Source organism: Schistocerca gregaria, chromosome X (genome assembly GCF_023897955.1).
Source record: "Schistocerca gregaria isolate iqSchGreg1 chromosome X, iqSchGreg1.2, whole genome shotgun sequence".
NCBI lineage: Eukaryota > Metazoa > Arthropoda > Insecta > Orthoptera > Acrididae > Schistocerca > Schistocerca gregaria.
The window spans coordinates 831,706,894-831,734,169 of NC_064931.1; the positions used below are offsets into that span (position 1 = coordinate 831,706,894).

General features: G+C 37.7%; 1 protein-coding gene across 4 annotated transcripts in view; it reads right to left on the reverse strand.

The window, feature by feature from the left end:
- Positions 1-27,276, reverse strand: part of LOC126299335 (WD repeat-containing protein 7) — a 324,063-nt gene that overhangs the window by 247,551 nt on the left and 49,236 nt on the right. For all 4 annotated transcript variants that reach the window (XM_049991168.1, XM_049991166.1, XM_049991167.1 and 1 more), the window contains one exon: positions 1,363-1,453. In XM_049991168.1, coding sequence (XP_049847125.1) covers positions 1,363-1,453 — 91 coding nt within the window. The remainder of the gene's footprint in view (positions 1-1,362; positions 1,454-27,276) is intronic.

The window sequence follows — 27,276 nt, forward strand, 5'->3', positions numbered from 1 at the left end:
CGATTGACATATACAATGAAGGGAGGTAGTGCCTGATATGAAACTGTGTTGTCGGCTTATTTGGATTAAAATTAATATTCTAGGCACATCACTCCACACTGATCTAAACAATGTTCATTTTCTACAGTGTTCCTTCATGATAGACTGTAAACAAGCTATTAAGCCCTCTGGTGCATCACTGCTATACGTACAAACAAAGGTCCCTAGAGATAATCATCTGTGAAAGTGCCACATAGACTGTTTGCAGGTTTGTATGTGTCAGCCATCAAATGTTCTGCAAATACAATCATTTTCATCAAACATGACACAACACGACACGGCGCAACACATCACAACACAACACGACACAACTCGTAGAAAGCTTCCACACATTGGTACATGATATCTCGGTGTACCACTGGACATACTTTATTCAGCACATTTTGATTTATCCCTGTAAAAATGAATTTGGACTTCCTGGCCTTGTGGCTTTATGACATACAACAAACAACACACAACATAGCATGATGAGTATCTGTCTGGCAGCTGGTTTGTTGTGGAAATAAAAATTACACACTTCATCTAAGACAGATCTTCTGATAGAAAATTTATTCTGTCCTGATGGTGGAGGCAGAAGTTTGCTAAATTACCATAACAGGATTTTCTGTCTTTTATGGTCACTCACGGTCGACAACATGTATCTGACAATCACTTTTGAACCATGATTTTTCACTGCATTTAAACCTCAATATGAAATCACAGACAGTTTATCTGGGTGAAATCTTTTTCACCAATTTGTTGGCCTGGTAGCATTGAATTTTAAGTGTTTTTATGTATACTGGTGCATCTCATTACTTTTAATTGTAAAGCAAATGCTATACATAAGGAAGATGGCACTAAAATTAGAGCAGTTTGTACCCACATGGAGAAATAATCATACTTCATACACAAAATCAATGATACTGGAACCTCACATGTCCTCCATTAGACAACATATGATGTTTTGAAGAATGCAGATACCTACTTATAACAGTTGCGGAAAAAAGAAAAAACTGTTAAAATTATCTCTTGCTTGGCAAAATAAAAGTTATGTTTCCTTGGTGAAGTAACAAAAATTAAGACTTGTCCGAGACAGTTGTAGCCTAGAGCAACACAAGTGTTAAAAACATTTTCACAGTATTTTATTCTTTATGGTTTTCTATTGAAAGATATGGAGTTCAATGATTGGAAAAAATCTCATTTAGCTTCACACCAACTGAACATTGATGTACTGATTGACAGACTATATCTGCAATAATCTACGTTATCTGAATAAGAGATACTCTCACACTAACTGCAACTGATTACTCATGACAACACTTTTACAGCAAGTATGCAACAAACCTTTTCCTCTGGAGCTGCAAGCACACAGTAGAGAAATGGACTGTCTGTTTCAATGGACTTGCTATGGAAGTCTTTGTTGTCAGCAATACAGCTGGAAGAGTAACAACAAAACAACCACTTTTAACACAGAATCCAAAACTTCATAAGAAAACTAGAAACTACAAGTTATCATTACTCAGTAACAAATTGGCAAGATTCTCAATTCAGCACACACATAGAAAGTAAGCTGACTGCAGTTAGATAAAAAAGCAATTCATGTTTCTGAAACCAATACCATTCTCACAGACCACACTCAAATTTTATAGGAGAAGCCAAATACAGCAACAGAAAACAATAAAAACTGTAGTAGTCTAAAATTTTATAGCCTGATGTAAGCAAAGGCTACTCTGGCACTTTTATACTATTAGTGTTTTATTGCACACACAATATGTTCCCATTCTCCAAAGAAGTTAGAAGCAGTTTTGTGTTGCATTCAGTAGTATTGTTAGGAAAGCTACACACAGCATTGAGAACCAAGCTATTGGAATATGTACTTGCCTCATTTCAGGAATGTCAATGTGCCTTCATTAAGAGTTTGTGACGTTTTGACTTGGCATGTTGTATTTATATAACTGTCCTTCACCACACATCTGATTTCAGTGCAAAAACAAGATCTAAGGAAGAGGCAGGGGAAGAAAATATGAAAGCAAACTAAAATAAGAATACTAAGACCCCAATAACACAAAAAAGAAATTTTAATATAGCTCATATTAACATTAAACAGTGGATACTGAATCTACTTTCCAGAAGCTGAAGCTTCTTTTAAGGCAACATGAATGTTTTATGTTAGCACTATTCAGGTTTCGACTAAATTCAGCTGTTCCTTTACACGTTTATTCATTTCTTCCTCCTCATTTCATAAGTCAATAAATTAGTAAAATCTTGTGAATGAGAAAACATCTGAGTGATACATCTACCTCACTACATTCTGGGGAGAAAGACCTTCGTAGAGTTTTTCTGTCGCTAATTTAAAAAAGAAGAGAGAGAGAGAGAGAGAGAGAGAGAGAGAGAGAGAGAGAGAGAGAGAGAGAGAGAGATCCTGTCATTGGAATTTAAGTGACTGATTATGTTATTTTGTATTTTTATATTTTTTTTGTGATACAACCACATGAGCATTTCACAATGCCATATCCGGTTTGAACCAGTCACCGTTCATATTCAAATTAAAGGCACATGCTGCAAGTGGTCTCCAGTTGTCAGCAATCAATACTGACAACACAAGGGAAACCACTTGCAGCATGTGCCTTTCCCCTGAAGATGACCACGGGGTCAGTAAAACTGGTAATGGCATTGTGAAATGTTCATGTGATTGTGTCATTAAAAAAGATAAAAAAAATAAAATAAGCTAATTTAAGATCAGTTGCAAGATTTATCTTAGTGGAAATTGTTGTCTCCTGGTCAATCTCAAGGTTATGGAGCCACATAGATTGCTTGAGGATGCACCTCCAGCCCAACAATTGCTGGCACACCAAGATAAACGACACCGCAAATAACATTGTGTATGCTGTTAACTTTCATCTTAGATGTCAGAGCCAACACTAGGGTTATAGTGCCACAGTGGAAGACTCTCCACTTGTGTTGCCTCCTCAACTTCTCCAGAATCACCAACACTGTTCCTACTCGAGAGATCTTTTAGATAGCTTGAAATCGAATGGCACACCTTTCACTGAACCACCACCTAGCATCACAATCTTCAGTCATGCACTATTTCACCAAACACTATATAGGCTAAACTGAAATTAAAAAAAAAAAAAAACTTTTAATTTCAGTTTGCTTTTCAGTGATACTCTATTCTTTCTGTAATAACCTTGACACCACTTCAGTAACTCAAAGTTTAGTAGTTGTGAACGTCAGTGTACTGTGCATCCACATACTATCTCAGTAAGAAAACAAACATTTTGATAAAATTTTCTCAGCTTCTGGGCATGTCAAGTGGTTAAATGCTCAGTCGAGTGCTCCTTAGCCACTGTCAAGTGGTGACTGTCATGCAATTGCACCATACCTGTATAGCGACACTGCTTTCTGTGACATCACTGTTGCTCACTTCAGTGCCATCTATGGTAATGTTTTCGCTGTGCGCCTGCCACATCTACTTCAACCTCCTGATGGCTGGATCTGAAGCTGTGCTTAGCTGCAGACTGCTCTCTTTATTGAGGGCATTGACAGAAACTTTAATTGCAACTGCTTCTTTTATGATACTCTCAGAGAAACTATTTGTCCATTTAACAACGGAGGTCTTGTTGAATGCAGTACTGTGTTCATTTTTCTGATCATGTCCTGCTACTGCTGATTTCTCAAAATACCATACACAGAATTGCCTCATGTCCTACTTTGCATTGCTCAATAGCACCCAAGTCAGTCTGACATAAAAATGTCCAAACCCATTAGATATTTTATATAGCCCTTGTGTTCTGGAGCCTACATCATCCTTCAAAGGCCTTACCAGTTATAATTTTTGCTGGTGGCCTAAAGACTGAATTGATTTCTTGCCTGTTTAGGAACTGGGTAATCTTTCCTGTTACTGAGCCACAGAATGGCAACAACACTAGCTTCTTAGTGCAGAAGGCCTTCTCAATAGGCCTTCTGATTGTGTGTCTTTGGAGACATGGTCTACAAAATCTGCTGGTGGTTGTTGCGGTTTTCACTGAATAGTTTCCGTAAATGGCTCATTTCCTTTGTTAGGTTTTCAGCATCTGAAATGGCTTCCACTCAACGTGCCAATGTCCTCTGTGATGGGTTGTGGTAGCGGCTACTGTGCAGACACCTGTCAGTCTACTTCCATTGCAAACTTTATGTCATCATGGACATGGTTGATGTGGTCCAACTATTCTTGTAGCCTTTCATGTCCATAAGGCCAAACAACTAATGTACATAAAGAATTTGATTGCCTAGCTAGCAAATGCTTGTTTTTGAGAGTTTTGCGATAGTCACTGCAGATACTTCTCATATAACCTCAATTTTTTCAAAAAAATCTTTGAACTAATCAGTAGTACTCCTCCTTATTGGAGGAACTGGCCTAGTCTCAATGCTTGCTACTTTTTTTTATTTATGTGTAAGTACATAACTACTCTGCAGACTGGTTATTATTGTACTGCAATCTGTCTAAAAATTCATTTCATTTATTCACTGTAGTTCCCTTATCCCTGTCTCAACATTCATGGTATTCATCTGTCTTGCGCAGATATTTTCTAATTTTTTTCCCCACAAAAATTAATCAGCACACTGCTTTCATACCTATATCCATATTATTCAATGAAACCAAAAGAAACAGTACTTTCCTGTAACACCCTCTCAAAGTCATATACTGAAATTAGTTCACCATCAGCTTCAGAGAAAATATAAATATTCATTTTTTAATGTACAAACTTCAAGTCCATTACACATTCATGTACCATTCATTAGCACAGACTTCAGTTTTCCAAGTATTTTCCCATTCCTAAGGCCTCAGCATCTTTACTAGGAAGTTCTTAGGGTAGAGAGACTTCTTATTCTGACAGAAGCTGTGGCATAACAAATGCAAGATAGAATAAAGCCCAACTTCTGCAGGCTACTATAGCAGCCTAATTAACAATGTTTATAAAGCCCATGTACTGAACCAACAATAAAAAAGGTTATATCCAACTAAGAAGCACTTATGTTACTTATGTTTACAAGAATTTAACTTTTTCCTAATGATAATTTAACTCTTGTTTACTCAGATGTCAGCACTTAAATGGTTTGTCATTCATGGTGAACTTTTAGACAAAGAATATATTTGAAAGAGATACAGAAATATGTAAATGTAACACTTTTTATAGCATTCATTATAGTGTAGTGTCCATGCAGATTTTTGATACACTGAATTTTAATAAAATAAAACTTCCTGAGTTGTCCAGTCACCAAAATATTAACAAACAAGCTAACAGCAAATTTACAATGATTACAGAACACAGCTCACAATTTGATACATTTTAAAGTGCAGTGCAGTATAGTCTAGAGTAAACAGAAAGCAACACTAGACAGTGACAAAACATGTGAATGCTTCTGGACAATGGGAAGTGGCTCACAAGGAGACCACATGGCAATCTGATTTTTGCAATTTTTTATATTCTTGGTACATGAAGTTCAGAACTCAAATATCAATCATCATAAGCAGTTCTATGCAACTCTCAATAACTCCTGATAAAATCGACTCTGAAGTTCTTTGCCCATCTTTAATACCCTGAAATATGGTCGATTTTTTCTCAAAAGACTGCATGGCTATGCAATAGAATGCTCACCTGTCATGTAGGGGTATTAGGTTTGATTCAAACCAGAGAATTTTTTAATGAAGTGTGCATGTTTCACTAGCATTTCTGTGAAGTGCAAGACATTATTGTACACAAAACTCCAGTTTTCATTGTAAACATTAATTCTTAACTACCGACATTTTATTAAAGATTAACAATCAAAACATTATGTTCACGAAACGTGAACTTTGTTTAAAATTTTACCATGAATGGGAAAATAACTTCAGCCACCCATGTGGTAGATGAGCATTCTACCACAGAGCCTCACAGCCCTTTACAAAGACAATCTTGTAATGGCTTATTAAGGCAGCTTGGAAAACTTCAAAAAATTTTCTTAAGATTCTTTTAGAGTTACACTGAACAACTCCAACCTTCCTTAGGTTTCGTCAAAAAATGTGTGTGTGTGTGTGTGTGTGTGTGTGTGTGTGTGTGTGTGTGTGGTGTGTGTGTGTGTGGTGTGTGTGTGTGTGTGTGTGAAGCAATTTTTTCTGGACAATCACTGCAACTGAAGGGAGGACTGCAATGCATGACACAAACTATAGGTGAATAATATCATCTAAGAATAGCAATTTTCTGCCAAGCATAATATTACTACATTTTTTTTTTATTTTGCATTCTATGTTGTGAATCTTTGAAGTCCCAGAAGAACCTATGCAATATGGTTAAATCATCACAATAATCAGGTCCAAATCTGAAATCACGGATGTTAATGAAATATAACACCTAACACTGAAAGCATGTTTTTATTAACATCAATGTACAGAAAGTACAGAGCAATTCCAGGACAGAAAGAGCTGCTATTTACACAAAAACTGGATATTCCAAAATACACTAACATTATAAACATAAAATTCTGAGAACTTTCCAGAAATAATAAATATTAAATAAAAAAATAATTGCTGATGGTAGAGTTTGAACTGGTGACATGTAGAACACCAGCCAGCAATGCTAACCACTACACTATACTGCATGCAGTACGGCTCACTGCACTGTTTCCTCTCCTGGAGGAACAGCGACACACTATTCCGCAAGTCCTCACTGGAGCTGACTACAGTATCCTGGATCTAGATCTCGTCACTGATCCTCTGTATGTTAGTGCTGATGGATCCTCACTTTCTGTTTGTGTTCTCACATCCTCTTCACTAACATGAGCATCACAAGTAGTACCTCCCAACAAAACTTTGCAACTGTTGAACAGGCCCGCAGTGTCCTTGAATGAGAAGCACCAATCCTATATCTGCATCCCAGGACTTTAGTAGGCTTTCATATGGAGGACATGGATGACATCTCTATGTTTTTGTCTTCTTGCTGAAGGACAATAATCTTGAAACTTCACACGTGACAACCAAGAAGCAATGGAGGATATGGTACAGCTCCAAAGTAGCATTTTAGTGACTTCTCCAACAGTCCCACTTTCCACATAGACTTTAAGATCCATACCAGTCTCTTGCAATGCATCTCACTGGCCCAATTGTGTTGCTTCTTCAGTCGTAGTAATGAGATGTTTCAAGTAGTCTTCCTTAGTACCATCCAATTGAAATAGGAACAATGTATACATTGTCATTTCAGCCCCATAACAAGTGCAGAAAGAATGGTGTGAAGCCTGTAGTGTCTTGCTTCAGTGTGTCGCACGTGAATGTAGCAACAGACAGTACTGTATCCCAATCTCTGTTCATCATCAATGTACATCAAAAGCATATCAGTCAAAGCCTTATTAAAGTCTTCTGTGAGGCTGTTTGTGGCATGTACTTGTGTCACTTGCATTCCTTACAGTGGCTCAGATGGTGTACAGCAAATCAGTAGAGACCTGGGCAGTGATAGCTAAGTGAGATTCTGTCTAGAGCCTTCGCAAATACCAGATCACCAGATGTTGGAGCTTCGTAGAAAAACCTTAGGATAGCTGGCCGAAAATGAGATGGGATGAAGAGCAAACATTTCTGCCCCATCAGATCACAACTCCTTAAATACAACATTTATAGTTTTCACCAATGCTGGATCTTTCCTGTTCTGCAACAATGTCATTCAGTACAGCAATGACAGACTTCATGTATGTTTTATTACACAGAAAAATTCCTTGACAGGCAGTTGGCATCCTTATGTTTGCTTCCATTTTTTAATACCTCTGTGACAGCTTCTTCTGAAGCCTCAGTGCACGTATCATCAGTTGACACAAAGGATTCTTAAAGCTAGTCAGCCAGCATTGAGAACGGTGGCCTACCACGAATGTGAGCACTTTGCCAAATAAATACGGTTCAAACTTGTTGATGACCTAAACAAATACAAAGCAATTTTTCTTGATTGTAGAGTTGTTGTTCTTTCACTCAGAGTACTTCAGAAGCAGTACTTCAGAACTGGAGGTGATAACACCTCCTTAACAAAAGGACGATCTACTTTTCGCCTAATTCCAAGGAAATTTGCCATCCCCTCGCAATAGTTCTACACCAAGTCATGCCCTTACAAGAAATCTTACAATTCGCCAAAAGTAATAGCACATTCCAAGAAAAATCGTCACATGCCGAGGAGTTGGAAAATCTGTAACTGCCACTATTTTCCCTGGATCAGGGCCAACACCATCACCATTAACTAGATTTCACAAGATTTTTATTTATTGGGCAATGAGTCATTTTGTTTGGATTCAGGCAGAGGCCTGCAGTCTGAACACACAACAACACCATTGCCAGGCAGCTTAGATATCCATCAAATGTCTTTAAAAAACAACAATGTTAGCCAACATATGTTCAAAAGTGGCTGGAGCATTACATAGTTCAAATTCATGAACTCTCTCAGGAGTTACAAAGGCAGCCTTTTCACAGTCAGCCTCGTCAACCTCGATTGCCAGTGGCCTACCTGCATGTCTACAGCTGAAAAATACTTTGCTCCTTCGAAGTATCCATGATTGTAATATGACTTCAATGGGTTGACAGCTTTTTCTTCGTTTTGTTCCTTTGGTAGCAGACAGAGAAATGTTACATGCTATACTCCTTCACAAGGGCCAAATGAAAGGACCAAGGACACTGAAGTTTCAGTGATGTCATTTTGCAGCATCTTCCTTCACTTCCTCCTAGATTATCCATCATTCAGCTGGTGACACCCCATATAGGTGCTGGCTAAATGGTAGATGATCCCATAGTCGATACGGTGTTTCAACATGGTCTGGTCTTTTCTCCACTCAAGAATTGAAAGTATCCAAATATTGGTGCAGAAAGGCTAACACTCACCAACATTGTTCCCCGATCAGGTCATATGCTTGTAATCGTTGCTGGTATGTAAATTTCTCTTTTGAGTCTAAGTAGCTTTTTGATGAAAGTTTCACAGTTTAAGTGAACATCTAGACTGATGAATGACTTATCATCTTAATGGCAGTGGGATAACATCACCATAACTGGCAAACAAATGGCCACGGTAAACTTTGTTATGTGCACTTGTTGGAATACCTTAATCTGGAGCTCTGAAATTCCTCAGTCTATGACTGCTAGTGATGTCTACAGCAAGTCTCATCCGAGAGTAACAGAATGACTACTACCTGCTAAAATGCCAAAAATTAAAGGCTGTGTTCTGTCATTGATAGTTATTGTTCCTTTCAGCTTGATGTATTTTCCTTTTATGACTTTCAGCACAGTCACTTTGTATTGTGGAACACAAGTGTTCTTCAGCCGGCAACACTAAGCATTCAGCCTCACAGAAAAAGAAGCCAAGAGCTTCCTAGTAATTGGACAGGTTGGTCACAGAGTATGTTGTCAGTGAGATTTCCTGACATCTTTGTGATTATCATCTGTGGATGATTTTTATGTTTTGTGGTCCCACCTCCACAGCTTCCTCCAGTTTTCCAAAATGTGGCAGCTAGGCAAGTGGCTGGTACCTCCATATGGCAACAGAACTGCTAAAGCACATTGGGACAGACCTCATCCAGGGTATGGCAATGGACTTCATCTCACAGGTCCACTATAATCACCTGTAGTTGACTGGTGTTAAGAGAACTGTTGTGATAATTAACAACTGGTGACACAGTATGCTAACACTTCTTTCTGGGCAGCAGCATGCATGTCCATGGCACCCACTGTGGAAACATTTTGGTATCTGTTGTTCTGCAGGGAGTTATACCTGGCTGAGGAATTTGTTGTACTTATGTTTGTAAGATGCTCGATTGTCATCTCATGGTTGTGGCATACGTCCTAGTTGGTGAAGTATATTCTTTGTGGTGCATTTCACTGGTTGTGAAGATTGGCGATAAAGATCAATACAAATCTCCTTCAACATTGTCTATTACCTCCTGACATATGGAGTCGACATTCATGGCTGCTATCTCTTGCTTACTCAGTGACACAGTTCTAGCTGCCATAAAACACTTTATCTCTTCTCTTACTGCATGGTGTATGAGACAGGTGAGGTTGTAGGGGTCTTATACAGCTGCCATAAGGATCACATTCGAGAGTGTCATACTTTTTTCATCCGACTCTTCTGTTGCATTTCCTTGACGTGCTGGCACTACTTGATCAGTTCCTAAATTGTTGTGATAGTCTTTAATATGAGGACAGTTTCATACATGTCTTCTGTGACTACTGTCATCAACTGCAAGGTTTTATGAGCTATCATATTCCAATTCACAATGTGGCATAGGGTCAAAACAGTATATATGTACATCTATCATTTCTCCATGATGTTGGGCTCTGCTTTTCAATTATTGTTCTGCTAGCTGCTTATCACCACCAAATTTCAATCCAATTCAGCCTAGAATTTGTCCCAGATATCCAGCCTGTTTTCATTGTTCTTTAACAACTCCTTTAGTGTACCTGCAAGTAAAAGTGCACTTATGCTCTACATATCATTTCGTCCTACAAGTTGCATTTGGTGATTCAGTTGGATCCTGTCAGCCAATTCATCAGGTCCTGACCATGGTCTCTGCCAAATGCTGATGGATGCTTGAGGGACAACTGACTTTTCCACTGTTTTGGAACTCACTGGTTTCCTGAAGATACAGATGTTGGGAAAAATGTTCTGTTATTCCGGTTCTTGTCCATGTAGATGACAGCTTCCATATAGCCTAATTGTAGCCAAGGTGATTGAGATACAACCTCTACACTAAACAGTATCACATCGTAACCACAATAAAGTCAAAACTTGAAAGCAGGGCTGTCAATGAAGTGTAACACTTAGCACTGAAAGCACATTTGTTATGAACACCAATGTACAGACAGAGCCGAACTGAACTTTTGAACAGAATGTGCTGCTACTTACACAGACATCAAATATTCCAGAATACACAACATTGCAAACATAAGAATTTTTTAAAACTTCTAGAAATGAGAAATACTAAATAACAAGCAAACAATAAAACATCAAATAGGACTGGTCTCAATATTTCAGTTGGGAAAAAAAAATCATGGCAAATAAAAAAAATGCGCCAAAATTCATAGAAACACAAATAGGTAAAATAGAGCAAGTAAATAAATTTAAATATCTGTGAGAGGCAATACAACAGAATGGACTAGAAAAATCTTTAATGGATGTAAGAATTAACAAAATGGAAAGAGCATATGGTTTGACCAAAAATATTTACAACAAGAAATGTATATCTAGAAAAACAAAACTAAAACACCACACCACAGTGATACGACCAGAATGTTTAAATAGATCTGAATGCCTAACGAACTATAAGATGGACAGACTAGAGATATTGGAAAGAAGGATTATTAAAAAAATAATTGGTGCAGATGGTTGGGAAATAGTAGTAATGAAATCTATAAAAAATAGAGAGAAAACATCTGAAATAATGGCCAAACGAAGATTAACCTTTTTCGGACACCTCAACTGATTGGATGGGCATAGACTAACAAAACAAATACTCCTATATTTCTGCAAGAAGAAATCGACAATAGCCTGGATTACAGAAGTAATGAAAGATCTAGAAAGAAACAACATCAAAGAAACAGCAGAAAGAAACCATTTTAAAAATAAAATACTAAATTTGGAAAGCTTTCAAAGCAGAAGAAATAGAAAATCAGGAACAACATGGGCAGAAGAAAGGAAGAGACTTCATGTGGAGAAAATGAGGTAATACTGGAAAAATAGGAAACAACAACAAAGGAAGAAGAGGAACTGAAGTTGTTAACATGATCCTACTTGGTCAATATGACTGTACATAAAAAAATTACAAATAACTGGCGATGGTTGGGAACAGATGACCTGCATCACACTCACCACCTATGCTAACTGCTATGTCATATTGCATGCAGCACAGCTCATGGTAATATGCTATGATTATTACCGAAACCTTTTCCTCTGACTAATCACCATTCACAAAATGCTCAAATATCATAATATGACAAAAAGCATGCACACAAAAACTGATTGCAGTAGCTAATGTTCTGTAATGTTTGCATCAAGACAAGTGCTGAGGTGAAATGCACAAACTTCTTTCAATGATTTGATGAAAGACCAACAACTGACTGAACAACATGACTGCCTCTGAACAGGAACTGGAAATGAATGAATGTTGTTTGCTTACACTCTGGTGCTATTAACACCCAAAAGAGCAGTGTCTCTACAGCTTGTTCCCTAATGCCCAAATCTTTTCACTCCATTATAAACCAAACTTAATACACTGAAGTGCCAAGGAAACTGGTTTAGGCATTCATATTCAAATACAGAGATATGTATACAGGCAGAACATGGCACTGCAGTTGGCAATGCCTATGCAAGGCGATTCACGAAGATTTGGAAATATTTCAATATATTATTCTACAAGTAAACCTAAGGCAAGAAGTTCATATAAAGATAGATCTGCAAATGTTTAGTCATGGAGTTACAGCTAATAAAAGATTTTGCCTGGAATTTAGCAACTTAACTAATATAAAGTAATCGCAAAACTGTGCGAGATTACAGTAAAGCACGATTTCCATTTATTTTATTGTTATTGATCTGGTGAATCTAATAAAACATTTTCCAGATGTGTATCTGCAGTAGTTTTCCAGAATACCCAGATAAGCAAAGATTATCATACAAGTAAATCTGTTTAATTTTGCATTAAGAATGCAGAAACATTTACGTCATTGTTGCCAACAGTTTGCGAGTTGTTTCAGTCATTTCCTAACCTTGAAACGAGTTAGATCTCTGCATTTTTCAGAGAAAGAACATAACAACAACAGCGTATTTAAGTGAAACCACATAAGAACTGTTTTAGTTCGTAGCTTATTTATGAAACAGAGATGCCTTTCAAATTTACGACAGAGGAATACACCGATAAGGTGGCAAATGTGATGGTAATTCTACAGCTGCAGTTGACGAATATTGAATACATTATCCAACTCTGAGGATTCCGAATGCACAAACCATAACCATTAGCGGAGCATTTTGAATGTTAGGGGAGACAGATTCCCTACCTAGCGTCCATAATCAGTACAAGTGCTCGATATGTTAAGATGCCATTACTTCACATTTAAATTTAAATGAACATTTTCCAAAGAAATGGATTGATCGTGGTGCTACACGTATGTGACCACCCAGATCACCTGATTTAACACCAATGGATTTTTGTGTATGGGCCTAAAGGGGAAGGCTGCATGGTGGACACAGGCTCCTGCCAAATCCCATACACCTTCACAATTCTCTATTATTCCAATCTCGTATAGCACGCAGAAAGAATGAACATCTATGAGTTTTGCTATCTGGGGAGCAAAATAATTGATGATGGTCGAAGTAGAGAGGATATAAAATTTAGACTGGCAATGACAAGGAAGCGTTTCTGAAAAAGAAAAATTTGTTAACATTGAGTATAGATTTAAATGCTAGGAAGTCAAGTTTCTGAAAGTATGTGTATGGAGTGTAGCCAGGTATGGAAGTGAGACGTGAATGATAAATAGTTTAGCCAAGAAGAGAACAGAAGCTTTCGAAATGTGGTGCCACAGAATAATGCTGAAAATCAGTTGGGTAGATCACATAACTTCTGAGGAGGTATTGAATAGAATTGGGGAGTAGAGAAATTAGTGGAAGAGGCTCTTCCTGTGGCTATCGAGCATGCGGGGTGCAGCCAGTTGCAGATTGTTGTGCATGTCGGCACCAACATTGCCAGTCGTTGCAGTTCTGAGGAAATCCTTGGGTCCTTTTGACGGCTGGCTAAACTGGCAAAGGTGGCCCCCATCTCTCGAGAAGTAGAAGCCAAGCCAAGCTGACGATTTGCAGCATCGTACCCAGAGTGTACGGGGTCCTCTGATTTGGAGTTAGTGGAGAATCTAAACCAGAGACTATGTCGACTGTGACGAAAATGGTTGTAGATTCCTCGACCTACGCTATGAGGTGGAAGGTTGTAGGACGCCCCTCAATACATCAGGGGTGCACTACACACAGGAAGTAGCTACGTGGGTAGCACATTACTTGTGGCGTGTACATGGAAATTTTTTAGATTGGGTTCCTCTACATGGGAAAAAACCATTGGCCTGAAAAATTACCAGTTCATGACACTGATGTGGATGAGCCAACTGTAAAAATTCTTAGTTCTCCTAAACAGGTCATTTCAAAGGATGCTACACCTCATGTTAGTAAATTGTCGATGTGTCTGTAGCAAGTTAAGATCCTTAGATGCCAGGAAGGCATCTGGCCGAGATGGTAGTCCCATAAGATTGTATGTTGAATATGCTACAATTATAGCACCATTCCTATCCATCATCGACCAGAGATCATTAAAACAGTGGAAAGTTCCATGGGACTGGAAGAAGGCCCAGGTCATAGCAATCTATAAAAAGGGTAGAAAATTGGATGCACGTAATTACCGGCCAATTTCACTGACATCGATTTGTTGTATGATCATGGAACACATTTTGTGTTCAGACACAATAACAGCGGTCATGTGAGACACATTTGGCCCTCTTTGTGCATGATATACAACAGGATCTAGATACCAGCTGCCATTTTCCTCGCTTTCGAAATGCGTTTGACTCAGTACCGAACTGTCACTTGCTCCAAAAAGTGCGCACTTACAGTCTATCTGATGACATATACGGTTGTATAGTAAGTTTTCTAACAGACAGCGCAGTATGGCATCGTGAATGGGGAGACTTCGCCGAAACAAACGTAACATCAGGTGCGCCCCAGGGCAGTGTATTGAGTCCACTGCGTTTAATGATTTACACAAACGATCTGGTTGATGGTACTGACAGCAGCATTAGGCTGTTTGCCGATGATGCTGTAGTCTACAGGAAAGTAGTATCACACAAAAGTTGTGAACAAATCGATGAGGATTTGCAGAAAATAAATGCGGGGTGTAACGACTGGCAGTTATCTCTCAATATTAGTAAGTGTAGCCTACTGTGCATAAGACAGCAAAAATCCCCAGTAATATAAGACTACAATATAAACGCCCAGTCTTTGGAAGCAGAAAATCCGTGAAGTATCTATGTGTAACTATTAGAAATGATCTCGAATGGAACGATCAGATTACACAAGTAACAGGTAAGGCGAGCTCTAAATTGCAGTTTATTGGTAGAATCCTTCAACAAAGGACATTGCTTACAATACTTCAGTTCGTCCAGTATTTGATGATTGTTCGTCTGTATGGGACCCTTACCAGTTGGGTCTGATTAAAGAGATTGAGGAGGTCCAAAGAAGAGCGGCAAGATTCGTGAGTGGTACATTTAGCCATCGCGAGAGCATTATAAATCTCACAGAAACTTTTAAGTGGGGCACACTTGCAGATAGACGACGCGCTAAGTGGAAGGGGCTGCTCACTAAATTCCAAAACCCAATCTTCGTCAGGGATATAGAGCTTATATTATTACCACCAACTTTAAAATCGTGCAATGATCACCATTCAAAGCTAAATTAAAGCTCATACTGAGTAATTTTCTCTCGTGCAATCTGCGAGTGCAACAGAGGAGGAGGATGGAGGGGGGGGATATGACTTTGGCACGAATAGTGCCCTCCACCACATACGGCTTGGTGGCTAGCGGAGTATATATGTAAATGTACCATCATTTTTCCAAAATTAAATTGTCTACAACTTCTGTTGAAAAATTTGTGCAATTGTCTGGAATTTGAAAAACAAATTGGGCCCAGTATTTTATAAATTAAAAATTTTATGAAATTACATCTTTGCTTTTCTGGATGTTCTGGAAAACTACTGCAGATACACGTCTGGGACATGTTTTATTACATTCACCAGATCAATAACAACAAAATAAATGGAAATCTTGCTTTACTTCAACCTCTTACAGTTTTGCAATGGCTTCATATTAGTGAAGTTGCTAAATTTCGGGGAAATATTATTAGCTGCAACTGAGTAACTAAACATCTGCAGACTTTTTTCCTTTAGTTTTGCTTGTAGAATAACATATTAAAATTTTCGCATATCTTCCTGAATCACCCTGTATAAGACAAGTGTCTGGAGCAATTGTTAGATCAGTTACCGCAATGGTATGTTATCAAGATTTAAGTGAGTTTGAACGTGGCCTTTAAGTCAGCACATGAGCGATGGGACACAGCATCTCCGTGGTAGCGAAGAAGTGAAGATTTTCCCACACAACCATTTCACAAGTATATTGTGAACAGCAGGGATCAAGTAAAACATCAAATCTCTGACATCGCTGCGGCTGGAAAAAGATCCTGCAAGAATGGGACCAGTGATGACTGAAGAGAATTGTTCAATGTGACAGAAGTGCAACCCTTCCACAAATTGCTGCAGATTTCAAAAGCTGGGCCATCAACAAGTATCAGCGTGCAAACCATTCAACGAAACATCACTGATATGGGCTTTCGGAGCCAAAGGCCCACTCGTCTACCCTTGATGACTGCATGACACATAGCTTTCTGCCTCGCCTGGACCTGTCAACACAGACATTGGACTGTTGATGACTGGAAACATGTTGCCTCGCCCAGAAAGTCATTTCAAATTGTATTGAGTGGTTGGACATGTACGGGTATGGAGACAACATCATGAATCCATAGACCCTGCATGTCAGCAGGGGACTGTGCAAGCTGGAGGAGACTCAGTAACTGAGTGGACATGTGCAGTTTGAGAGATGTGGAATCCCTGATATGTCTAGATATGACTGACAGGTGACATTTATGTAAGCATCCTGTCTGACCACCTGCATCCATTCATGGCCAGTGTGCATTCTGACAGACTTGGGCAATTCCAGCAGGACAACACAACACCCTACACATCCAGAATTGCTACAGAGTGGCTCCAGGCACACTCCTCTGAGCTTAAACACTTCCGTTGGCCACCAAAGTCCACAGACATGAACATTATTGAGCATATTTGGGATGCCTTGCAATGTGCTGTTCAGAAGAAATCTCCACCCCCTTGTATTCTTATGGATTTATGAGCAGCCCTATAGGATTCATGGTGTCAGTTTCCTCCATCACTACTTTAGACATCAGTCGAGTACATGTCATGTTGTGTTGTGGCACTTCTGTGTGCTCGCAGGGGCAACACACAATATTACACAGGTTTACCAGTTTCTTTGGCTCTTCAGTGCAATTGTGAAATTCTTGAAAAATTTGAATTGTTTGCCATTTCAGAAAGTGTAGATATTCTAGAAAGTCATGTAACTTATTACTACCTCACACATACATCTTGTGAAGTGACCACAATGAAAACGATCAGAGAAATTAAGAGCTAATATGTAGCTTTATAGTCAGTCGTTCTTACCATATGCCACTTGCAAATGGAGGGGAGGGAGGAAAAGATAGTGGTATCAAAAGTATCATCTACCACATATCCTAAGATGTCTTTTAGAGTATAACTTTAGCACAACCAAACCTTGTGAAAATATCTGCCTAAAAGGAGCATGCTTCATAAAGAATTTTAAAAAATTGTAACAAGTGTGTCAGAGGGTAATTAATAGCCAAGAGCTACGAGTTCGAGCGTGACATACATTCTCCCTTATTGTAATGCATGGGTTAAAAGTAGATCTATATTAAGATTTGTTGCTAACAGTGGTCATCCAAGCCACCTGCTAGGGCTAAACAAAATTTTCATTTTACAAAACTTGACTGCTAGCATAACAAGGTGTGGGTAATTTTACTTTTCTCAGTTAATAATGTGTCAAAAATTTCAAATTCCTGGCTGATACCTTGAATATGGCAACTGGGTATTATGTGCATTGGAAAAACGAAACAAAAATCATAGAAGACAAAAAATATTTCATCACCTTTTCCTCATCGTACAAAAGTATGTAACATATAAGAGGGCTGACTCAATTTCCATTGAAGGATTAGACAATCAGTTCCTTATTACTAGCCAAACTTATGGCTGCTTTTGAAATTTTTAAAAATTTTCTCCTCATTTAAATATATCCCTTAATGTTTGCCATCGCCATCACTTACATTACGTGCAGCATTAAGGGGAGGTTTACTACCTTTTGATTCAAAAATTCAATTCTTTTAATTGCATTTTTGGAACCATAAAAGTGTTTATAATCCACCCTTGAAACGGATTTTCTGAATACAGACCTGTAATGTTTGTTATTTGTGGTTAAACAAAAAAATACACCTGCTTGAAATCGGCCTTTTCCATGCACCAGTTTTTTATTTTCTTTCGGAGGATGAATTATTGTACTGGTGCTTGGAAGGAAACCCACAAAATTCGAATGAAAGTTAGAATGCATGTGTTCGGAAGGAAACCCACAAAATTCGAATGAAAGTTAGAATGCATGTGTTCGGAAGTTAGCCCCCAAGCATTTGCATTCTGGTGCGAAGACTACGGAGATTGCAGCTTTCCTGGTAGTGATCAGCTTCAACGAAGCGTATTCAGCAATTCTGAAGACCATGACAACGATGGATATCACCCTAGGACTCTATTCGACGCAGCTCGCCAAGCATTCGGACAACCACCAGAATCAAGCCGCCGAAAACTGCTTATCACCAGCCATATGAGGAGCTCCGGAGCAGCGCAGGATGGCCCAGATCGAGTAGAACGCCCTCTATGAGGAAGAGGGAGGACTAGTTTATGGATCCTGAATAGCAGACTGAACATATGTTGCATAATATTGCATTTATATGTAGTCATAACCTCCAACTCTTTTTTTCTCTAAATTAGTTTTTTTTTTATAAGGCGGTATGGTACCTTCAAATCTACTTAACCAATTTCCATGATACTTTGTTTCCGACGAAGTTAACCAAGTTGTCTAGGAGTTGTACCACTTTTATTCCAATCCAACAACTATAAATATTTTTACTAGGCCAATGAAGTCAAAAAAATAAATAAATAATTAATTAATAAAAAAATAAATAAATAATTAATTAATAAAAAAATAAAAATTTGATGAAAAACCTTTTGTTTTTCAAATGGCCGCCTTTGTTTCCTATGGTCCATATAACTTAAGTGAGGTACAGCTCCTAAATAATCTTATACTTCGCTAACATCAACTCAATTTTGATTTCAGATGAGCCGGCTGACCTGTGACATACCGCGCGTGGACGTCTACATCAAAATTTTGTTTCGTTCCAACGGCACTTCTGCCTTTGCTCTTAGACATTCCCAGTCAAAAAAGTTCCAGTTTGTAGAGTAAATATCAATAAACATTTTGACCAAATCTGACATTGATATCTGTAATACGTCCCGAGAAAAATATCCTCAAGGAATATGCTTTTTTGGGCCAAAGGTAGTAAACCTCCCCTTAACCCTTGAGCAGGCATTCCTACGTCTAAAGTGCACAAATAACACTTATCTTTCCACTGTTGCTTTACAACTGTGAGCCCATACCTATTCCCCATCATTGCTTCCACTAACACAGTTTTAAGTTATGTTTTCATACGTCCAAGTGAGCAGCAATAATGTAAAATAAACAGTGAGCTAGGTGAGAAAAATTTTTTTCGACCCATGGAAGAAAATGACCCAAATTTCCAAGCTAGAAGTACAATCCCACAATGAGTCAGTTGTCTATGAGATAATTATTAATTGAATATGCATCTAGCTGAGATCTGATGGCAATGATCTTTTCGGTGCTTTGAACGGGTCATTGTTGTGGGGTAACACTTGTATGCAGCAACAGAATGATATAATGAAAGATTATTTTACTGTTGTTTAATTAAATAGTGGTTTAATTCAAATACTGTAAGCTATAATTAAGATTAAGCTCTGAGCATCCTCATACAAATTTACCTTATTAACAGAGGTACTTATTCTTTACATGTGTACAAAATATGCCATGTACCTGCACGAGGATTAATATTACATCACTTTCTGTAAGAAATTACTTTGCTCACATGGCAGTGGTGACATTGTTTACATTGCCCCTTCTTTTCTGTTACAATTCTTGCCTTAGAGTTTGTCTGCATAATGTCCTGTTACAGAATTCCAGCAAACATGTTATTTCCAGTCAACAAATAATTTTTATGAACTGGCAAGCTTGTAAGGCCCCTCTCCACTAGCGAAAATATTGCCAGTAACATAATCTGTACATTGTAGGACGGTGTAATCCATACAGATTTCCTGCCTTTGTAGTTTAGGTATTCACTACGTCATACCTTGCCATGTATCATAATACAGCACAGCATAAATTGTAAATACTGCTACACAACATCTAGTTTCACAAAGATGCTCAAGCTTAAAACAATCAAGATATTGGAAACGAAGTGGGAACAGAGATAATATTCCGGGCTGCATATTGTAAACTGTATACTAGCATCATGGCCTTGCCACAGTGGATACACTGGTTCCTGTGAGAACACCAAAGGTAGGCACTGTCGGCCGTGGTCGGCACTTGGATGGGTGACTATCCAGGCCGCCATGCGCTGTTGCCATTTTTCGGGGTGCACTCAGCCTTGTGATGCCAATTAAGGAGCTACTCGACCGAACAGTAGCAGCTTCGGTCAAGAATACCATCTCATACAACTGGGAGAGCGAAGTGCTGACCCCACGCCCCTCCTATCCGCATCCTCCACTGAGGATGACATGGGAGTCGGGTGTTCCCGGTAGGCCACTTGTGCCCTGAAGACAGAGGGCTTTTTACTAGCATCAGTTGGAGCAAGGAAAGTGGATTTTTTGCAACTACTGCCATGCATTTTCTGCTTACCACAGAGTTCATCAACTCTTAATAGTTTTAATCTTTATTGTATTGACAGCTTCACATTAAAAAATGAGAACTGCAACATTCTACAAAATGTGGCCAGATTCCACTCTAAGAATCTGAATATCAATTAAGCAACCTTCAGCGATTGGGATAAAATTTTAAACATGTCCAATAACAATACCCATGAACCATTTTTAAAATCTGTCAATAACAATGCCTCGGAATAAATGTTCACTCAATTTATATAGCTCTATCTAAAATCATTTTTCCCCCACCTTAAAATTGGTATTTTGTCACTGATATTTACTAAATGATGTCTCATGAACATTTTAACACTGAATTCTACAGAACACTTCTCAGCTGACAGACACCAACTGGCGTAATAAATTTCGCATAAGTAAAGCCACAATTAGGGACTATTCAGATAGGCTGAGATATGAAAAGCTTCATACACAACTTAAAATTAACAATAAATGAACTTTTTTAAAGAAAAAGTTAATTTTCATCATTACAAATATACATGTGGGGTGAAAATACCCCAGAAAGACTCAGACTTTCACTGATATCTGAGAAGAAGTAACACAAAAGATTAAATAAACAGGAGCATGCTGTAAAGTAATGTCTCCATATTTATGTGGAATCAAAGTTAAATAAAACATACATTAACATTCTACACCTCTATTATTTGTGTCTACATATTTACAGCCCTCTGCCACTAGAGGGGGTCTGAAGTGCAGCATATAACGTGGCAGTGTTTAACATAATTCTGTCAGTGGGTGGAAAAACAGAATACTGTAATTGAGTTTTGGGTTCAAAGACTTCTTCCACACATGCAGCACCCTCTCCTTCAGCATGCCAATGCCAGACCACACACAAGTGCCACAACATCAGCATCAATCTTATGCCTTCACAGACATCGATCATTCTCCATACAGCCCCAACTTGGTCCCACATGATTTCCAAAACTTAAAGAATACCTTTCAGGACTTCACTTTGATAGTGATGAAGCAGTGGAAGCAGAGGTGAGATTGTGGCTCTGTGGAGAAAGTAACATTCTACAGCTATGGTATCAAAAATGCCAGGGTGACTATGTTGAGAAGTAAACATGTAGAATAAAGATGTAGAATGTTAATAAAGTGTTTTATTTAAAAATCTTTAGGAGGTTTCACATAAATTCAGTGGCTTTACTTTTCAGCAAGTCCTCGTAGAGTTGACAAGCCTGTGCGCTTGCAGTTTGCTTCCCAATTACTAATAGGAATAGCTAACAAACTATCAATTTTTTATGCAAAAGTCCATAATCTGAAACAAAAGTGAAGTATTGTTTTATTCATTTGACTTTGAACATGAAATGTCAAAGAAAAAATGCATAGGAAGTGGAAATGAATTAAATAGGAATACTTTCATTTATCAGAGCCACAGTAAGCTATATTTCTGCTGCCAGATGAACTTTTCATGCCCAAAAATCCCCAGCTGTCAGCTGGACATGCTGAAATAGCAGAATATTCGTACTATGTACCCATCTGTGGTCCTTTATTCCAACCCTTATATATTCCAGTTGGCAAAATGACAGCTGTCCCAAGTGGTTTCTGAAAAATACTTCAGTGAGGATGTTAACTTTACTTCATATTTTCAAATCCAGACTAGAATTTGAAAAGGAAGTTAAACTTTTTTTTCTGTGAAGTAATAATCATACAGCAGTTTCACCTAAGACAAATTAGTTTCTCTGAATACCGCCTATAACAATATTGTTGCAGAAGAATCTGAGTAGCACCGTGGTGTAGTGGTTATGATACGAAATTGTTGCATGGAGGGTCGCGATTTCAAAACGCGCCTGGAATGTACAATTTTAATTTCTATATTCGGTTCGAGTAAATACTAGAAGTATCCTCAAATGTCAAGCATCACTGCACTGGAATGATCTATAGCTGTGTATATACTATGTGTGTTCTGGCCGGAGGCAGTTCACTCCGTGCTCTTGTATATACAAATGCTGAATAAATCTTCATTAAGTGAAGTTAGTGTTTGTCATCCATCTAACTACACCTTGTTCTACATGACAATATTCACTTGTTCCAGTCATGCTGTCACAATAAAACATTAGTGAAGTAAGCTGCAGAAATTACAAAAACAAAACTAAAAAGGTGAAACAGCCAACAATTGGGAAGATATTACTAGTTTCTAAATACCATGTCAATCTATCCACATAATTGTAACTACTGATAATTTTGAGCAGTTGGCTTTCTTGTTCTTACAACAAGTGATAGTACAGTGTTGAGGTGCCTTTCTTTTTCTTTTTTTCCCTCTCTTTTTTTTTTTTGGGGGGGGGGGGGGGGGGGTTCCCCAAAACCTTTGCAACCAGTAATCAATAAGGGAAAGAAAACTGAATTATTGTTACATAAATATTGTCATTCAACATTTTTTGTTAGCAACACACAGCATTTTTAAGAAGTTGAAGATCAGAAGTGTGCTCCCTGATCTCAGAGACCACCACTAGCACACTAACCGTTGAATGAACTAGAAAACAAATGGTGATGGGATGACGATCTTGATGAAGAAAGGAAATTAAGTGATATGTGACATTTCTGTGCATAATAAAACTCTTCAGGAACTGCAAGTACTGTTATTTAAAGTAAAACTGAAGACAGAACATATTTTAGGAAAGTCAAATAGTAAAGAAAATAAGCTCATTGTCTCATTACTCTGGAATAAATAATGACTATCACTTCCCTATTTATAAAAATACAACAAAAGCCAAGCGTTTCAGTACTGCACCACACACTGTCTCTCTGAGTCTACAAGCATGAAAGGATGATCATAACTGGAAATATTCATCGAGGTTTTTACATTTTTATATTATTATTCCGTACTGTCTGCCGAAATGTGTGGACTAATGACCTCTTTTTAATTACTTTTTAAAAGATGAGAACACAGCAGCGGTGGCGGCAGTAGCAGCAGCAGCAGGTTAATATTCATTCTGTGTTGTGTTATACTTCGTTTTTGCTGCTAAATAGGGTTTTACGGCACAGTGAGGCACTGTCAGTAATAAGTTTTTTGACCTGATACAAGAAGTTGTCAAAGTATTAACTATCACACAAAAAATAAAATTAAATAATTAGTGGTTTGTTTGCCTGCATGTCTGCAGTCCTAGTGTATGTTGAAATCCCCATGTCACAACACACTGCTAGAAAAGCTGAAACAGAATGGCACAGCTACTTCATCAATAGGCTGCAACATTTAGTTTTGGCTTCTTCAGTGGAATGCCATGGTACTGTGGCAGAAGGATTTCCACCTGTACCAGGAATACAAACATGTACATTCAAAATAATAATAAAAAAAATATTATGATAACACACTGTACTTACATTTTCTACATGTTTTCTTATTTTTTAATTGATATTGCTGAGCTACATGATCTAAATGATGCACTCAGACCATAAAACTGTGGGATAATGAAATTTTACAAAATATTGAATGTTGCCGATGTAACATTTTTTCATTAGAAGCGTTCTTTCAATAAGCAATGAGAACTACTCCCAATAGGGTATATTACAATTCTATAAATTACCGAATAAAAAAATAAAATTTAAGTCTGTTATTAATGAGCAAAGTGAGATCAGTATTAGTTCGAAATGAAATCTCTCTCTCCACCATTTCAAATCAACTGCATCAAGACGGAGAGACTCAGTCAGGTATGACAGTTACAGATGTATGATGATTAAAACAGAGAAAAACAGTTTTAAGTACTGTAATTTCTCCATAAATACTTCTTGGATTCAAAACAATGCCGCTATATTCATCTCTTTCATATCCGATACTTTTAGTGTAAATTACTACATTTTCATTTGGGGGTAAATGTCATCCACGAAAGAAAATAATACTAACTGATCATAAGGAAACAAGAGTGAAAAGCATATCTGCATATTGGACTGGCCAGATATATCATTCAGTGTGTGTAGCGAATACAAACACTAGAGCAATGAGAAAAAGAATGCCATCTATTACAAGCAAAAGGAGGGTGGAAATATCCTGAGGAGTCAATGAAGACCTTGAGAATGTATTTTTAAGCATATTTTTTGTTTGTAAAACTGACTCATTGAAAACTAGGGCAAAGTTAGTTTGTGCAATGCAACAAATTAAATGATTTTTGAATGAACTGCAAAAGCTGAGATGACAGCATACCTCCCAGCTAAAGCAGGGTGGATGAACATGGTGGTTAATAAAAAATGTGAGAGAGTTCAATATCAAATTAGTCCGTGTCATTGCTCATTGGTAATACACAGGCAAAGGACGACGACGACCACCACCACCACCACCACCACCACCACCACCACCACCACCACCACTTCTCAATTGTGATGAATAATGAAAAAATGCTGGCCCACTTATCCATAAATACATTATGAAGTAGTTGTATTCTTTATTGTATCATTAATAATTTTTATAGAGCATGCACATTATGATTTCAGGGGAGGACATTTTGCTTACCTATATATACTTTGAATGTGACATTCATTAAAAACCATTTTCCAAGCACATTTGTGTATAGATACATAAGCTTCATTGTAAGATATGATAGTAATCATGCAGCCGTTCAATCACCTTATTTTACAAGGGATGCAACAAATTCAACTATTTTACACTCAACGTCTATACCAATTTTCTACTATTGTAAAATTTTACAACATACTTAGGTTTTTAACCTGATAGATATGCAACTACAGCATAACCCTTCTGAAGGCTGTGGGGATCAACAGCTGTTTTAAATACAGAAATAACTTTAATTTTGCTGTAACAGGCTAGTTTGTTGCACAGCTTGTTTCCTTTTCAGAGTGGTACATTTTGTTTTAGTGTTGTCTAACTTTCAATATTGAACATGTATATCCTGGTTGCTTTTTGTGTTATGAGTAAATGCCCTGCTTTTTTTAACTGCAAGCTGCTTATCTAAGACTCTCATAATGAAAATTGTTACCTGCAAAATACATAAAGAGGCAATGGAAGAACAGAAAGTTTATTTTAAAATAAAATTTGCATGAGCTTCTGGAAACTGCACTTTCCATAACTCTTACAGTTCTCTTTTCAGCTATGAAACAACTTTTGCTAGCTCTCAAGTTTCCCCATAAGAAAACACTAAATCACAGTAAAGAGTGCTTTGGCCAAGTACACTTTTGTATTATTTCCTTTTATGTGCATCTTAAGAAAATTCTTATACTGTATTCAGTTTCTTCTTTTTTCCTTGGCCTTATTCTATGTCCTCCCAGGGTTTGCATGTTAATCTGGATTTGGCAATGTTTTGGTTAGAGCATGGCCAGATAAAGCAAAGACAAGAGAGATGTCATTGTGGTCAGCATGTCCCATGGCGATAAATTTCAAGAACTATATTCAACACATGGTGTCATACGAAAACCAAAAGATGTAATGTATTACAAACAGAATATGGGAAGTGTGAATAGGAACAATTTCAAGTTGCAAAGCCATCAAATGATCAGGAGTAGACAAAAAGAAATTTACAATTTTTCGATTTGTATTGGTAGTTTAACACTTCACTGCATACACTCTGTAAAGGAAAAAAAAAGAAAAAAAGAGGGGCAGCAAAATAAGCACATTGTCAGAATTCACATTAGATTCAGGAAATATTTTGTGTACCCTCCCCACAAGCCTCATCAACTGGATGTCTAGTTCTAACATCAAAAGTGACTTATCTAATATCTAAGCATTTTCCAGAATTTTTGCTGAGCACAATGAAGAAAAGATTTATTAGGAGGTGGTATGCATGAGAAGAAGGTTTTGAAAAGCAACACTGCTTGTGTGCAGAATGTGAAGTTCCTTGCAGTGGAAAGCTATGTTTTAAAGTATTTCACATGGAAAAAGACTGGTAATTTCATTCTTGTTCTTCACACATTCTATTAAATACTCATCAACTTTAGGTATGCACATAAACTAAAAGCAACCATTCTTTAATGAGTGAACAGGGCACGGGAGCAGTTTCTTGAGTTAGTTGATTTTATAAGTGAGGGGTAAGTTTCTGTGTAGTGCAGTACCCAAAGCCGATGTTCACACGTTTCTGTAAGATAATTCATCTGCACAATTGTGACTATCCAGTCAATTATGGTGGTTTACATTTCTATGCAAGTTGACGTTTCTACAGTTGCTTTTAAATTGAAGGTTGCCAGGAGGCCCAATAAGCCAGTCTGTTTGTTTAGACTCCTTTGAAAGTCTAAATTGGAACTACCACACAGATCCATCCTTCTGTTTCTGTGTGTTGGTTTTTTGAACACAGATTATATGCTTTTTAACAGGTTGTTCTATCACCAACTGGTGCTTTGTAAATACAAGTTACAGCTTTTGTAGTATCAATACTTTAACTCCTGATACTTCTGCATGTTTTCTTTAGCTATTTATTCATGTAAATTTATTGTTTCAAAATATACATTATTTCTTACACAGATACAACTACCATCCTGTTCTTTTCAATAAAAATGGTAACAGAGCATCATTTAGAGAAAAAAAACCATCTGCAGTTCTTTCTCATCTAACAATGTTCTGTAAAGCACAATAATGATGTATATTTTAATTCATTTTCTGAACTTTAACATCATGTT